Source organism: Ranitomeya imitator, chromosome 2, assembly GCF_032444005.1.
Source record: "Ranitomeya imitator isolate aRanImi1 chromosome 2, aRanImi1.pri, whole genome shotgun sequence".
NCBI classification, from domain to species: Eukaryota; Metazoa; Chordata; class Amphibia; order Anura; family Dendrobatidae; genus Ranitomeya; species Ranitomeya imitator.
In genome coordinates, this window is record NC_091283.1 from 37,685,182 (window position 1) to 37,699,613 (window position 14,432).

Here is a 14,432-nt window from a genome sequence, read left to right on the forward strand (position 1 = left end):
CCATTGCAAGGTAGTGCAGGCGCAGCTCCGTACGTTCTGTCCTTTCTGCTAGGTACCTGCCAGGAACCCACCCCTAACAGGTCCTCCCTGGAGCTCTCCCAGGCTGCGTTCTCTAACCCTTCCTATCAAACACCCAGTTTTACCAAAGTGTGAGGAGTGGCCTAATACATAGTGTTTTTTGCTCCCCCTGGTGCCCGGAGTGTGAAGTGTAATGTGTGACTGATACCTGGTCAGGTGAACTCCTTTAGTGCAATCAGACATATCACTCCCCTTAGCGGCAGAGCGACATAACTGCAACGACCAGGAGTCTGGGGCGCTGCATATACCTTTTTGCATCATACCAGTTTCGAGTGTGCGGTAATTTTTCTTCTACTATTGACTTGACCACACGGTCTGTTTTATCAGCACCTCCATGTCCTTGACCAGAGTGCACACCATTATCCTTGTCCATAGGATTCAGTGAGGACTTGGCACTCACCACCCGGCAGGATCTGTGGCCGCTGGCTTGGGACACTGGCAGGTGCAGGGCAGGAGAGGCAAAGCCAGCGCAGAAAGATGGCCAGAGAAAGGAACATAAGAAAGTGGGTTCAGGAAAGTGAACCCAAATCGCTTGAGAGCTGGCTGGACCACAAACCTGGAGGACACAGCACCACGGCTGGGGCAACCAAGAACTGTGAGTAAAGCTTTGGAAACTGCACCACGCTGGGTCCTCACATTTATTGACTGCGCCATCCACCCTGCACCAGAGCTACTACAACTACCACAAGCACCATCTTCACCTTTAACACTACAGCTGCCCTGCGGTTTAGCTCTACCTGTGGAGAGCTGTACCAACTCTGCTGCATCACCATCGGCCCCAGCGGACTCCTTTAAGCAGAGTCGGCTAACAGGTGGCATCACAAACAAACTTTATTCCCATTTAAAATACTCTTTTATTGGATGCTCAGGGCCATGTACAGGGTCATTGCCGCTGTGACCACCCTTTAAGAACAGAACCGGTACCGAGTACCCCATGGCCCTAACCATGAGAAATATAGCAGTGTCTCTGCCCTAAGAGTCAAGATTGTTGGTCATAAATGTACGATAGTTGGTGGTTCAAGATGTGGAAACCCAACTATCAGAATACTCAGGGTCAGATGGTTGTTTAGCAGTATTGGTTAGTAGGCACATTCAGGCAGAGACTGAATGAAGAAGTCACTTTTCAAGCTTGGATGAGTCAGTAACATCTGGACCACACAACCAGTGATCAGGTGTAACAGTTCATTAAAAGGAAAAACCCTGAACTTTCTGCCCCCTCCCCCCAGACAGAAAACACTGGAATGTTACATAAAAAAAAAAAAACTTTATTGAAAATTTGGAAGACAGAGCAAATTGCCAGATAAGTTACATTTTGTGGGGAGAGGGGAGATACAAGTTACATTGATTAGTAGTAATACCAGTATATGGAACAAAGACTCATTAGTGCAATGGAAACAAAAACAAAAACACACACAGATCCTACAGGTACAGGCTTAGAAAACTTTAGCAAGTACCAGAGCAAGAATGGCAGCAATTCCAGTTATCGCTGAAACTTTAGGGACAGCGGCTGTATTACATAGGTTGGTAATACAACAGCTACGTGTTGTAGTCACAGTTAAGCCCAGATAGGTGACAGACGACTCGCTCATGCAGTCTGTTAAGTTAATGCATCCTTTCTTCTTCAAGCCGACGTAACCTGCAAGAAATAAGAGGACAGCGTTAAAGTAAAACAGTAAAGAATCCCAGTTGTCTCAAGTGGCAAGGAGTTAGTTGTGACCTTAAGAATTGAAACGTCCAGGTCAGTCTTTGCAGCTGAAGAGGAATGTCACCTGAAAAGTGGCACGTTGGACAGCTACTTTGCTTTTTTTTGGGTTCTTGAGCGAATGTCACTGAACAAATGGTTAGCTAACCAGGTGACTGCTAGTGTCTAGGGCTTGAGGAACTTTCCAACCTCCAGGTACTTTCACTAGTAAGAAGTTATAGTAATTTTAACCTTCTAGCCAAAGTCATACATTCCCACCATGTAGCATGTCCCCATAGCCATGTGTAATGACAACGTTATCCAGACTTCTATTTTCAGCTGGTTAAGAACCATAAGACTTGTCATACGAGTCTTAAATGTTGTGATATGCTTGAATGACTGTTTGCCTCTTATATCAGCTCCTAAGCTTATTGTCTGCCATCTTTGCAAGACAGATGAAGGGTCATTAAACAATGGATGTTTGATAATAGGCATTAAGTAAATAAGGCAGCACACTGCAGCGCTAAAACATGCAAACATGAAACACGAAAATTGAACTGCATTACTGCACTAGAAATACGAAAAATGAGAGCGTTTAGCGCATAAAAATGGCCAATTTTATGTGTACCTGGTAGCCACATTAGGGCATCTCTCTTATACCAGGTCCTAAACTTGCCTTTCCTCGCTGAGAATAAACGTCTCCATCTGAATGGGTACCTGTGAAACCTCTTAGACTAAAATTCTCTCTCTCAGGCTGGTTTCACACTTGCGTTTTAAAACGCATGCGTTAAAAAAAAAAGACGCATGGTGAAAAAACGCATGTAAACGCTGCGTTTTTTTAGATGCATGCGTTTTTGCATGTGGTGAAAAATATGCGGCGTTTTGACGCGTTTACGTTTTTTTAAACGCATGATGAGAAGTGTGCGACAGCTACCAATCATCAAAATCAAGCAAAAAACCCACTATAAACAGAAATAGCTAGGGTTAGGGCTACCAGGTACACATAAAATTTTTAGGGTAGTAATGCAGTTCAATTTTCGTGTTTCATGTTTGCATGTTTTAGCGCTGCAGTGTGCTGCTTTATTTACTTAACTATATATGAGTTGGCAACTTCAGGTTCAGCACCTGTTCACACTTAGTCTATGTTTGGATGCGACGGTCAGGTTTTTGAAATAATAGGCATTAGACCTACCGGTAATTATTTTTCCAGGAGTCCATCCTGACAGCACCCTGGAGGACGTCCTCCTCCTCCTTGCCAGGACAAGAAACACATGAGAGTTTAAAGGACCGGTCCCACCCCCAATTCCTCAGTGTTGTAACAAGAACCATCTCATGGAAAATGCAAACACTTTAATGACAGGATCATATTACATATAAACAAGACAGGGGGAACTACCAGTGCTGTCAGGATTGACTCCTGGAAACAATTACCGGTAGGTCTAATGCCTATTTTACAGGATGTCCCTCCTGATAGCACCCTGGAGAGCACCAAAACACCTCCTTAGGGTGGGATTACCGCTTGGAGGACCTTTCTCCCAAAAGCGGTCTGCTGGCCAGATATAACATCAAGTTTGCAATGTTTACAGAAGGTGTCAGCACTGGCCCATGTTGCTGCCCTACAAATCTGTTCTAATGATGCTCCTGCCCGCTCAGCCCAGGAAGCAGAAACCGTGTGTAGAGTGGGCACTTAGACCTACTGGAGGGGAAATCCCCTCAGACTGATAAGCATCTGAGATTACGGTCGTGATCCAACGTGCAATTGAGGCCTTTTACCCCTGTTATTTCCCCCAAAAAGAATAAAGAGGATTTGGTCTACCCGCCAAGTACTTGTGGCCTCTAGATAATCTATGACCGCCTGTCTGACATCCAGTGAATGGAGGGCTTTCTCCTTCGCGTTGGAAGGGTTGTTCCACAAGTAAGGAAGCACCATCTCCTGATCTCTATTATTAGCAGAGCCTACCTTTGGTATGAATGCGGGGTCTAGTTTCAGGAATAAGCCATCATCCCTGATCTGGAGATCCAGGCCCTATGTACCAGACCTGTATCTCCCCAACCCTATTGGCCGTGGTAATCGCCACTAGAAACAGTTTTTCGTGAGCGAGTTGATATAGGCATATCACCCAGAGCGTAAGAACCCTTACACAAGGACCTGAGGACTAAGTTAAGGTCCCAAGATGGAGACAACTGCCTAATGGTGGGACGCATCCTCTGGGTAGCCCAAATGAACCTTACTATCCATGGGTGAGATGCTGAAGGATAGTCAAAGAAAGAGCTTAATCCTGAATCTTGTACCTTTAAGGTGCTGGGTCTAAGACCCTTGTTGAACCCTTCCTGAAGGAAGTTTAAGATACTAGGAATGTCCGGAGAGCCTGTCACAACGTCAGACCTGCCACCCTCCAGACAGAATCGTTACCAAATTTTTAGGTAAATTGCTGAGGTTTTCTACTAGCCTGGATAGTGGCTATGACCTGATCTGATAAGTCTTTAGCCTTCAAGATGTCCCTTTCAGGATCCAAGCTGAAAGAAGGAGCTTTCCTGGGTTCGGACAGTAAATCGGACCCTAGTGAATGACATCCTCCCGAACAGGCAGGTCGATTGACAACCCAATCGCTAAGGCCCCTAGTAGAGGGATCCAGCCTCTTCTTGGCCAGACCAGAGCAATCAAAATGACCTTTGCTTGGTCCTCTGTAGCAGCTGGAATCAGTGCCAGGGGTGGAAACTCATATGAGAGAGGTTCCACCCAGTGGCGTATCTAGGGGGAGGGGAGGGCAGCCGGGGGAAGGGCTTCGGGGCGCAGCCGGGCCACCTAATGCAGCAGTCCGCAGCGTCTCCCCTGGCGGCTGCTTTCTGCTGCCCCCCCGGACTGGGAGTCAGCTGTAGCGCACCGGCTCCCAGCGTTCAATTGTACTGCATCTGAGATGCGAGTACAACTGAAGCTCTGACTGCCGGGTCAGAGCGACGCCAGCAGTGTGATCAGGTCATGTGATCACGCTGCTGATGTCACTCACCCGCGCTGCAGAGCAGAGTCATAGACGCTGATCGGTGGCAAGTGGAGCTGAAGACACCGAAGGTGTAGGGGTGGGGATTTATTATTGTTGGATGGGGAGCTTTAATATGAGTGGAGATGGGGGGGGGGGGATTGAATGTGTGGGGGGAGATTTGTCATGGGGATGGGGTTATTTATTGTGTGGGGGAGATCTGAGGACACAGAATGAAGAGCAAAGGGGGAGATGGGGCATGTATGAGGAAACAGTACAGGGGAATGGGGGGGCATGTAGACAGTATGAGTAGCAATGTGAAAAGCGTACGTGGACAGAGTACAGGGAGTGAGGATGATGGGATGTGTGCATGCGTGGCATGGGGGGGGGGGGGACAATATACCAAGGAGGGGGGAGTTTGATGAGAGTACACTATAAATACTGGACCCTATAGGGGGACACAGTATGAGAGGACAGTGTGAAGAGGGGGCCGGTATGGAAAGGAGAGGTCCGTGAAAAGAGCATGTACCATAAGAGGGACAGTGTGGGGGTCATATTTTATGCAGACAATATAGTGAGGGGCATTTTTTTTTTTATTCAGGAGCATTATAATGACACTTGTATCTTTAAGGGCATCATGTGGATATTTTCTGCAAAAGTGCGGAGAAGAGGGAAGTCTGCAGAGACAGCTGTAGATGAGAAAACTCATCATGGGATCTGGAAAAGATGAAGAAAGGAAGAACGGCTCCAGAGACGACATCTATAAGGTACCTGGATGTAAATGTTATGTGTGATACTAACTAATTCTCATGTTTTTATTTATGTTAGGAGCATTAAAGGGGATGTCCAGGTATGGAATGAGTCTGCAGTCATTCTTTGTGACTGCTGACTTCTCACAGTGCGCACTGCACGCTGTCAGGATTCTCTCGTGCTGGCGATTTACATACATGCGGTCACGTGCTGACTAGACATGTGTGGCCTCAGTCACTGAAAATGAACTGAGTGAGGCCGGGCACGTCTAGTCAGAATGTGGTCAGAAGTATACAAATCACATACTTGTGCTGACATGACTGTCCACCAGCCAGGGAGAATCCTAAAAGTGTGCAGTGCATGTGTTGTGAGAAATCAGAAGCCTGCGATGCCAGGATTCAGCTCTGCAGGTTCCAGTAGTCGTCACATGGACACTTAACTCATATGTGACTTTCATACTTGTGGTCCTGTGACAACGAGCTTCTCTTCTGCCTCTTTCAGTTTTTCACTGAACATTGAGAGCATTAGAGAGAGGAGCTCGTCGGTACATGACCAAGTGTGAAAAATCGCATGTGTCCTTGGTGGGGGGGGGGGGGGTTGGAGCCAAAATGAATTCTTGCCCCGGGTGCCAGAAACCCTATAGATACACCTCTGGTTCCACCCACCTTTGGCTCATGGCATCTATCCCGTCTGGAAGATCCAAGGGGTTCAGAGAAGAATTTTAAGTGCTTCGAGTTTCTTCTGTTTGCAAATAAGTCAATATTGGGGATTCCCCAATGATGACAATTTCTGGAAGATATCCCGGTTCAGCTCCCACTCTGTTGGGCACACTCACCGTCTGATATGTTCTGAGAGCCTTCCAGGTGGATTGCCATTATGGATAGAACTGTATCTTCTGCCCTGCTGAACATTGTTTCTGCTAGGTCCTGCAGTGGTTGATGTCTCAGGCCTCCCTGATGTTTCAAGAATGAGACAGTTGTCACATTGTCAGAAAATATTCTGACATGACAATTTGAGAACATGAGCCGATTTCATCTTAAGGCCTCCCAAACGGCATATAGTTCTTTGAAGTTGGAAGATCTGTCTCTGATGTTTACTGGCCACCTGCCCTGGAGGATTCTGCCTTGTAGATGCGCTCCCTAGCCCCATGCGCTGGCGTCTGTAGTGACCACTACGTAGGGGGGAGGTGGACCATAATACGCCCACCTTTAGGTTCTCTGTGTGTCCACTAGTGGAGAGACCTCCGTACTGGTCCTGATAGCCTCAAGGGAGTGTCTAGGGAAGATTAGTGGCGATCCCAAATGGACAGAATCTGTCTCTGCAGCAGTTGTAAGAGAATGCTCAGTCATAACATATTGAACAGCCATGTTGGCTTTAGCAGCCATCTTGTGCAAAGTTAGACCAACTAATTCTAAGATGTACTTCTGAAGATCATAGACCGATTGGAGACAAGATGAGATCATGGCCTTTAGCAGGTATAGTGGACATACACAGGTTAATTGGATCAGCTGCAGGGCAATGAGAAAATAGAAAAAGGGTAAACATATGGTAAATAAGTGTATTAAGTGAACAATGACAGTTACAAGAGGAACATGGAGATTTACGAGTTCTAATGGAGTTTGGTGTAAAGATCCTCAGTCATTACATTTAACCATGGTTTTGTCCGTGAATGTGAATGTGTTTTTCTCTGCAGTATGATGTTATGTAAACACCCTTTTTGCCGCAATGTGCATTTTGTCTTTGTCTGTATCACGTATTAAAAGCCCCTGTTACTGTTGTTCAGGGCCATTACATCGCCAACCTGCTGCCGTGCCACAATATGGCCATTCCATCGCCATTCTGCCACCGTGCCACACCATGGAGAGGCTATGGCCAGATATCCCAGCGATACTTTGTCTGGACTTCTGTTCGTGCTCACATGCTTTATTTCACCGACTATCCATGTGCTGTCCTGCTGCGAATCTCAGAATAAACCTCAGTCTCTGCTTGATAAAAGGAGTTGTCCACATTTTTCCCAGCTCTTCCAGCTCTCAGTAAGGACTTTTACAGTGGTCTTGAGTGTGACTTTGCCCATCTAACACATGGTATACATGCCGTCATTAGGCCTAGTACATTCATAGCAATCCTTATGGAAATTTGATGTTCCAGGAAGTACCTGACTCGGACTCGAATTTTCTCCTGCTTGTCCTCTGGTAAGTGGGATATTCTGCGTCTGGAGTCTAGACACACTCCCAGGAAGATTTTTCTGTGTTCTGTTAACAGGTCGGATTTCTGCCAGTTTATGACCCAGCCTAGATGTTCCAGAACCGATATTGTCCGGATCCTGTGATCCGTCAAAGCTTCTACTGATTTTGCCATGAGGAGAAAGTCGTCCAGGTATGGAATTATTATGATACCCTGGATTCTCAGGAAGACCACCACCTCTGACACCAGCTTTGTGAAGGTATGGGGTGCCGAAGACAGCCCGAAGGGGAGGCCTTGAAACTGGTAGTGGCAGGTCCAGGTTGGCAGTGCTACCGCAAACCTTAGATTCTGTGAGGAGGTTTGCACCGGGACCTGATAGGCACTCTTCAGGTTGAGAGTGCACATTACAGCGTCCTGATCTATGAGATGAACTGCCGATAGATTCCATTCAGCACCTTTTGTATCTGACCCATGCATTCAAAGGATTTAGATTTATAATAGTGTGGGTTTCACCGGACGGCTTTGTGATGGCTAATAGGGATGAATAGTGCCCCCTTCCTATTTCTGATGGAGGAATGGGAATTATGACTGCCGCACTGAGCATGTCCTGCAAGTCTATCAGTATGGCCGAATCTGCCGAGACTATGGTAGGAGAGATGTAACTTTCTGGATGAGGGGCGTGAAGCTCTATGCTGTATCCCTCCGATACAGTTCTGCGAACCCACCGATTCTGAGTTATTGGGCCCAAATTTCCTGCAAAGTGATGTAGCCTTCCCCCAATGCAAGTGGCGTCATTGTGTCCTGGTTTTGGAGGTCGAGTTAAAGAAGAAACCTCTGCTCTCATTACCCTGGCTACGGGAGCCCCTGTAGGACCCTCTGATGGACATAACTCTGCCCTCTGAAATCATTCTGCTTTCTGGAGAAGAATACTCTCCGAAAAGGCTGGGGCCGTTTAGGTTTGTCCTCAGGGAACCCCTTCTTTTTGTCAGAGGCCGATTCAAGGATACTATCTAATGCTGGTCCAAATACACTTTGCCCTGAGAATGGTATGGAGCAGAGCTTGGTCTTAGAGGCATTATCTCCTGACCAGGACCTTAAGGCTACTTGCACACTGGCGTTTTTTGCAATATGTCGCAATGCGTCGTTTATGGCAAAAAAACGCATCCTGCAAAGTTTTTTGCAGGATGCGTTTTTGCCCCATAGATTAACATTAGTGACGCATTGCCACACGTAGCAACTGTCGTGTGACGTTGCGCCGTGTTGTGGCGGACCGCCGGGAGCAAAAACCGTTAAATTTAACGTTTTTTGCTGCCGACGGACCGCTTTTTCTGACCGCACATGCACGGCCGGAACTCCGCCCCCACAATGGGGCAGCGGATGCGCCGGAGAAATGCATCCGCTGCACCCATTGTGCGGCGCATCAAACGCTAGCGTCGGAATCTCGGCCCGACACATTGCGACGGGCAGATTCCGACGCTAGTGTGAAAGTAGCCTAACCATACAGCCCTCCTAGCAGCATTAAATAGGGAACTGTTCTGGCTGAAAATCTAACCGACTCAGCCGTCATCAGATAGGAATGTCATGGCCAACTTCATAATAGGAAGGGAACTCAGAATGTCGGATCTAGGGGTCTTATTGGACAAATGTTCTTCCAACTGACCCATCCATAGGTACATAGATCTGGCCACGGAAGTGGCTGTTATGTTTGTCCTAATTAGGGTCGCAGAATCTTCCCAGGCACTCTTTAGGAGAATGTCAGCTTTTCTATCCATAGGGTCACACAAGTTAGAAGAGTCCTCAAAAGGTATGGCAGTCTTTTTGGTGACCTTTGCTATAGGAACATCAATTTTAGGCATTTCCTCCCATAACTTGACTTCCTCGGGGTCACGAGATAGCACCAGCCGGCGCTCAGCATCCTTTTACTCCTCTAGAATCATAGCCTTAATATGTTCACTTATAGGGAAAAGTGTCTGATTTCACGACATAAGTCCCCCGAACATCAAGTCCTGTCTGGACTGTGGCTTGGAGGTCTCCTCGATCTGCATGGTACTTCCCACTGCCTGGACAAGCTCGTCCATCTCTTCTGACTGGAAAAGCTACTTTCGATCCTGGTCCTGGTTTTCTGCTGGGAGCTCCCCCCCTTCTTCTGAAAGAAGAAGGAACCTTCATCAGAATTATACTCTGGCTCCCTTTGGTCTCTCTCCCGCCTGGCTCGCTTGCGGCCTGAGATGGGGCTGGACGAATGTGGCTGTGAGGCTGGACATAGAGGCCTGAAACTCCTCCCGAATTAGGGATCTCATCTCTGAAAGCAGCGATGACTGCTCATCTTTCATGACCCTTGATGAACAAGATGCACAGAGTCTTGCCATGGGAGTCTGGAAGTTTTACGTGGCATACAGGACATCTGTTAGACTTCACCAAGACTTTGCCGGATTTTTTAGTTGTGACCGGGGGAGAAGTGGGGGTTCCCTTATCCTAAATAACATCAGATAGGGAGTAATAGGCTAGAAGGCGTGCTGGGATCTTTATCTGAGGTGAGGGTGGACTGCGCCAGGCGCACTTACCCCTCCGTCCTCGATCATGTCTCCTTCCATAGATGCGATCCGAAGCTGGAGCCAGAAGCACCCCAGCACAACGCTGGAAGCCATCATGAGCGACCACGCTGCTGTGCGTTTTACCGCTGGAGCACTCGCTCTACCCCGCTTTCAACACGTCACCAGAAGTGACGTTACCGGAAGTGATGCGGCTCCACTGAGACTCCTGAAGCCGCTGCTTGGAAGCTCTGCGTGCCATGCTGGATGTAGCATCGCAGGACAGCGCCCCCCCCCACTGACTGCAAAATGCTCTTCACACCAGGATTTTCATCCTTGCGGCACCGCTTCCTGAGCCTGCCACTGGGAGGAACGGCTCTATCCCGGAGCCTCGTCCTGCTCCAGGCATTTGGGGTAGAGGGACTTACCCCTACCCCTGGAAAGTTTCGACCCTGAGCCTCTTGACAGGGGGGAAGGTTATTGGCAAGCCGCACGATCGCCTTGAGCCCGGTAAGCTTGCGCAGCTCTTCTCGTGTGTCCCTCCATGCAGGGACAGCAAAAACACTGAGGAATTGGGGGTGGGACTGGACCTTTAAACTCTCATGTTTCCTGTCCCAGCAAGGAGGAGGAGGAGGAGGAGGAGGAGGAGGAGGAGGATGATGAGGATGATGAGGATGAGGATGTCCTCCAGGGTGCTGTCAGGAGGGACGTCCTAGAAAATATGATGGTTGACCATCCTGTGGCTTGAAAAACAGGAGTAAGAACTATGCAAGTTGACTAAATACTCACACCACCACAAGTTAATCTGATCACACCTCCTTGATGTCTGGATGATGGCTTGAAAGACAAGCGTTGTGAAATATATAAAGGAAATATGCCTCTAGCAAGAGGAGAAAAAAAAAAAAAAAAAAAAAGCCAGGAATGCCCTACAAGACAGTTGCCAGAACATCTTGGCCCCATCATGAAGGACACCATTTTGACTTTCTACAGCAGTGTTTCTCAACTACAATCCGAGACCCACCAACAGGTCAAGTTTTCTGGATTTCCTTAGTATTGCATAGGTGATGGAATTAATGCTTGAGCAGGTGAGGAAACCACCTGTGCAATACTAAGGAAATCCTGAAAGCTTGACCTATTGGTGGATCTTGAGGACTGGAGTTGAGAAACATTGTTCTACAGAATTCCAGCTTAGGGGACCCTGGCTGAATGAACACAGATCTAATACATTAACCATCACTGAACCCATGCATGTGTTTGAGGGAAGTCAGGTTGTGACCCTCCTGTCACCTGGCTTTGTACCTCAATGGACTGTCAGCTTCCTAAGGTTGTCGTTACCTCTTCTTTGAGTTCCACAGGTGGGGGTGGTTGGCCCTGGAAGTCACAGCTGAATTTTATCCCAGGGAGTCAGCGGAAGGGTCAGACTAATTTTGCACCAGGTCTGATATTTTGCTGGGACTTTTCTACATGTTATTTGCCAGTTTTGTGGTTCAATAAAGTACTGCCTCACTGTTTTACTTTCACCCTGTGTTGTCTGAGTAGTATTATGCCCATGTAAGAGCAGGCATTCAGTGGGATTCTCCCTGGTCCATGTCGTCTTGAGCCAGCAGATTAGAGCACCTTCTGACCCCTGTGTCTCCACACCATGCATTTGGGATCAATGATCTAGATCAGCCTTTCCAAACCCCACCCCTAACTCCAGTCGCCAAAAGTCATCAGATTTTTTTATTTTTTTTAATAAGTATTGCCCAGGAGATAATTCCATCCCCTAGGCAGCAATGCTCAGGAAATCCTGAAAGCATGATCTGTTGGTGGCCCTTTAGGACTGTAGTTGGGAAACCCTGATCTAGACCATACTGACAAGCACCATATTTTAGGCTGCCAGTCAATGCCCCCCCCCCCATTTTTTTTTTTTTTATTTAAAAAAGAAAAATGACCACAAATATTTGCACTATAAAAGTGTACAGATATATTACATATACAGTACCTCAATATGTTTTACTCCCAGTTGACCCACTTGTTAAAGCATTATTCTGGCTTTACTCACTTTCATTTCATGAGATAAGCAATATCAGTCACATGCATTGATATCTCCATGATTGGCATGCATCATACACCGGTCCTGTTCATTAGGATATGACTGGAGTACAACATCTATCAACCCTGTCTGCACCTCTGAAGGCATCAGTAGATGCAACATCACCTCTTTGTATTGAAAAAGTGGAGCCAGAACAAATGGAACTACTTCTATAAACATTTCGGAGGTCCACACTTAGTAAGCAGCTTACATAAGATCTTACAGTTCTGTGGAAGGGTGGAGAGCCAGTTATCAGACACAGCCAGACTCCCCACAGAAGGACAAATATGGTTTATTACTATACGTTTACCTACTTCACCACTGTGTACATGGATTAAAGAGCACAGACAGCACTTCCTTCTTCAGATCCAGCGCTCATGTTATTCCTGTGTGTAGGGAGTGAGCTGGAACTGTTAGATCATAGGAGATCCAGTCAGCTCTGCAAGCAGGAGGCTGAGAGTCCCCTGGAACTAATAGACAGAAGGGGGGCTGTAATGGGCGCAGCTGGATGAAAGCCCCCACATGACTGCGTTGCCAAGAAGGGAGTTTTAGAGTTTTGAATAAAAAAAGGGATCTTATAGGTGATTGGTGGAAATTTTTGAATAAGGGGTGGACCTAGTGGGGAAAGGAGGCAGGGGCTGGAGAAGTGCGGGAAGGATCACTTGTGAGGTGAATCATCAGGAGAGAAGAAGTGTGCAGCTACTCACCATGGCCTCCATAGACAGCCTCGTGGAGCAGCTGCGCAGGGAATCCAGGTCCAGGAGCGATGGATGGCTGGAAGAGCAGCTCACCAGGCTGCTGGGCGACTGCGGGAGCCGGGGCAGCAGGACCAGGAGAACCCGGCCCCCAGAAAGATTGTCCCCCGACATGTCACCGCGCGGCAGGCGCAGGCCGCGGAGCCCCTCCGGGGACCCTGCGGGGGCTGCGGGACGCGGCGCGACCATCCTGCCCGTCCCCCCCTCCGGCAGGAATCCACCCGGCGGCTCTGCCGGCGCGAGGCGGCGACGTGGAGCGGCGACCAGCCAGGCACGGCCCGATGCCAGGGCCGCAGCGGAAGCCAGGGCCGCAACGGAAGTGCGGCCTAGTCCGGGAGCGAGCGGCGGTGCGGCGCCCTCTAGCGGTGCCAGAAGCAGCCGGAGCACAGCGCGGGCAGCGGCGGCAGAGTCAGGAGGAGAAGGGAGCACAGCGACGTCAGCGGTGAGGGCCGCACAGGTAGTGCGGCCTAGTCCGGGATCGAGGGGAAGTGCGGCGCCCCCCAGCGGCGCCAGGAACAGCAGACTTACAGCACAGTCAGCGGCGGCGACAACAGGAGGAGCCAGGAGTCCAGCGACGGCAGCAGTGAGGGGGAGCTATGGAGCAGCGGTGACAGCGGCGGGCTCACCTCCCCTAGGTGGGCCGGGCAGCGGCACGAGACGACAGAGTAGGGCGACGGGCAGGCTGGCATCGGTGGTTCAGCTGGGCCCGGGACGCGTTGGTCGTGGGGCAGGTGCCGGTCGGGCAAGTAGGCCAGGAGGCCGAGGTGGATTGCAAACAGCCGTCAGGTCAAGATCCGCCAGGAGGTCCAGCGACAGGAGTGTATCGCCAGTCTCGGTCCCCCCTGGTGACGTGGAGGCCAGGGGCGCGGGCCTGGGGCAATTCAGCGGCAGCGACGACCCCGGATCTGAGAGCGAACATCCAGAAGATGGCGAACAGCGGGATTCCGGAGACACGGCTGGTGGGGACACAGCACCTGCGCAGCCTCGTGAGTACATGTCTATTCCTATTTCGGTGCCGGGTACGGTGGGGTTAGTGGAGGGGGTAGGGGACGCTGGTTCTGGGCTTCCTGGCGTTAGAGAGCTTTTGGCAGGTATGTCGCATATTTTGAGGCGATTGGACGCGGGGCCAGCAAGTAATATGGGAGGGTCACCTGCTGGGGCTTGGTTGGTGGATCCTGTTAGTACAGCCGGGGGAGGGGGCTCCGGTGAATTAGTGAGGTCTGGGGCGGCCGCGTCGGCCCAGGCAGCTGGGGTGTCAGTGTCGGTTCAAACGGAGACGGGTAAGAAGGATGAGATAAAGTTGGATGATTGGGCAAAAGGGGAGGTCTTTGTGTGCTTTGAGGGTCCCCTCGGTGCCCATTTAAAGAAGGAGGTGAAGGAGAAGATCTGGAAGGATGAATT

At 49.2% G+C, this 14,432-nt stretch overlaps 1 protein-coding gene across 2 annotated transcripts in view; it reads right to left on the reverse strand.

Moving 5' to 3' along the window:
* Positions 1-1,322: 1,322 nt before the first annotated feature.
* Positions 1,323-14,432, reverse strand: part of LOC138661660 (sperm acrosome membrane-associated protein 4-like) — a 64,498-nt gene continuing 51,388 nt past the window's right edge. For both annotated transcript variants that reach the window (XM_069746498.1, XM_069746497.1), the window contains exon 3: positions 1,323-1,714. In XM_069746498.1, the coding sequence (XP_069602599.1) occupies positions 1,512-1,714 (203 nt within the window). In that variant the 3' untranslated portion in view covers positions 1,323-1,511. The remainder of the gene's footprint in view (positions 1,715-14,432) is intronic.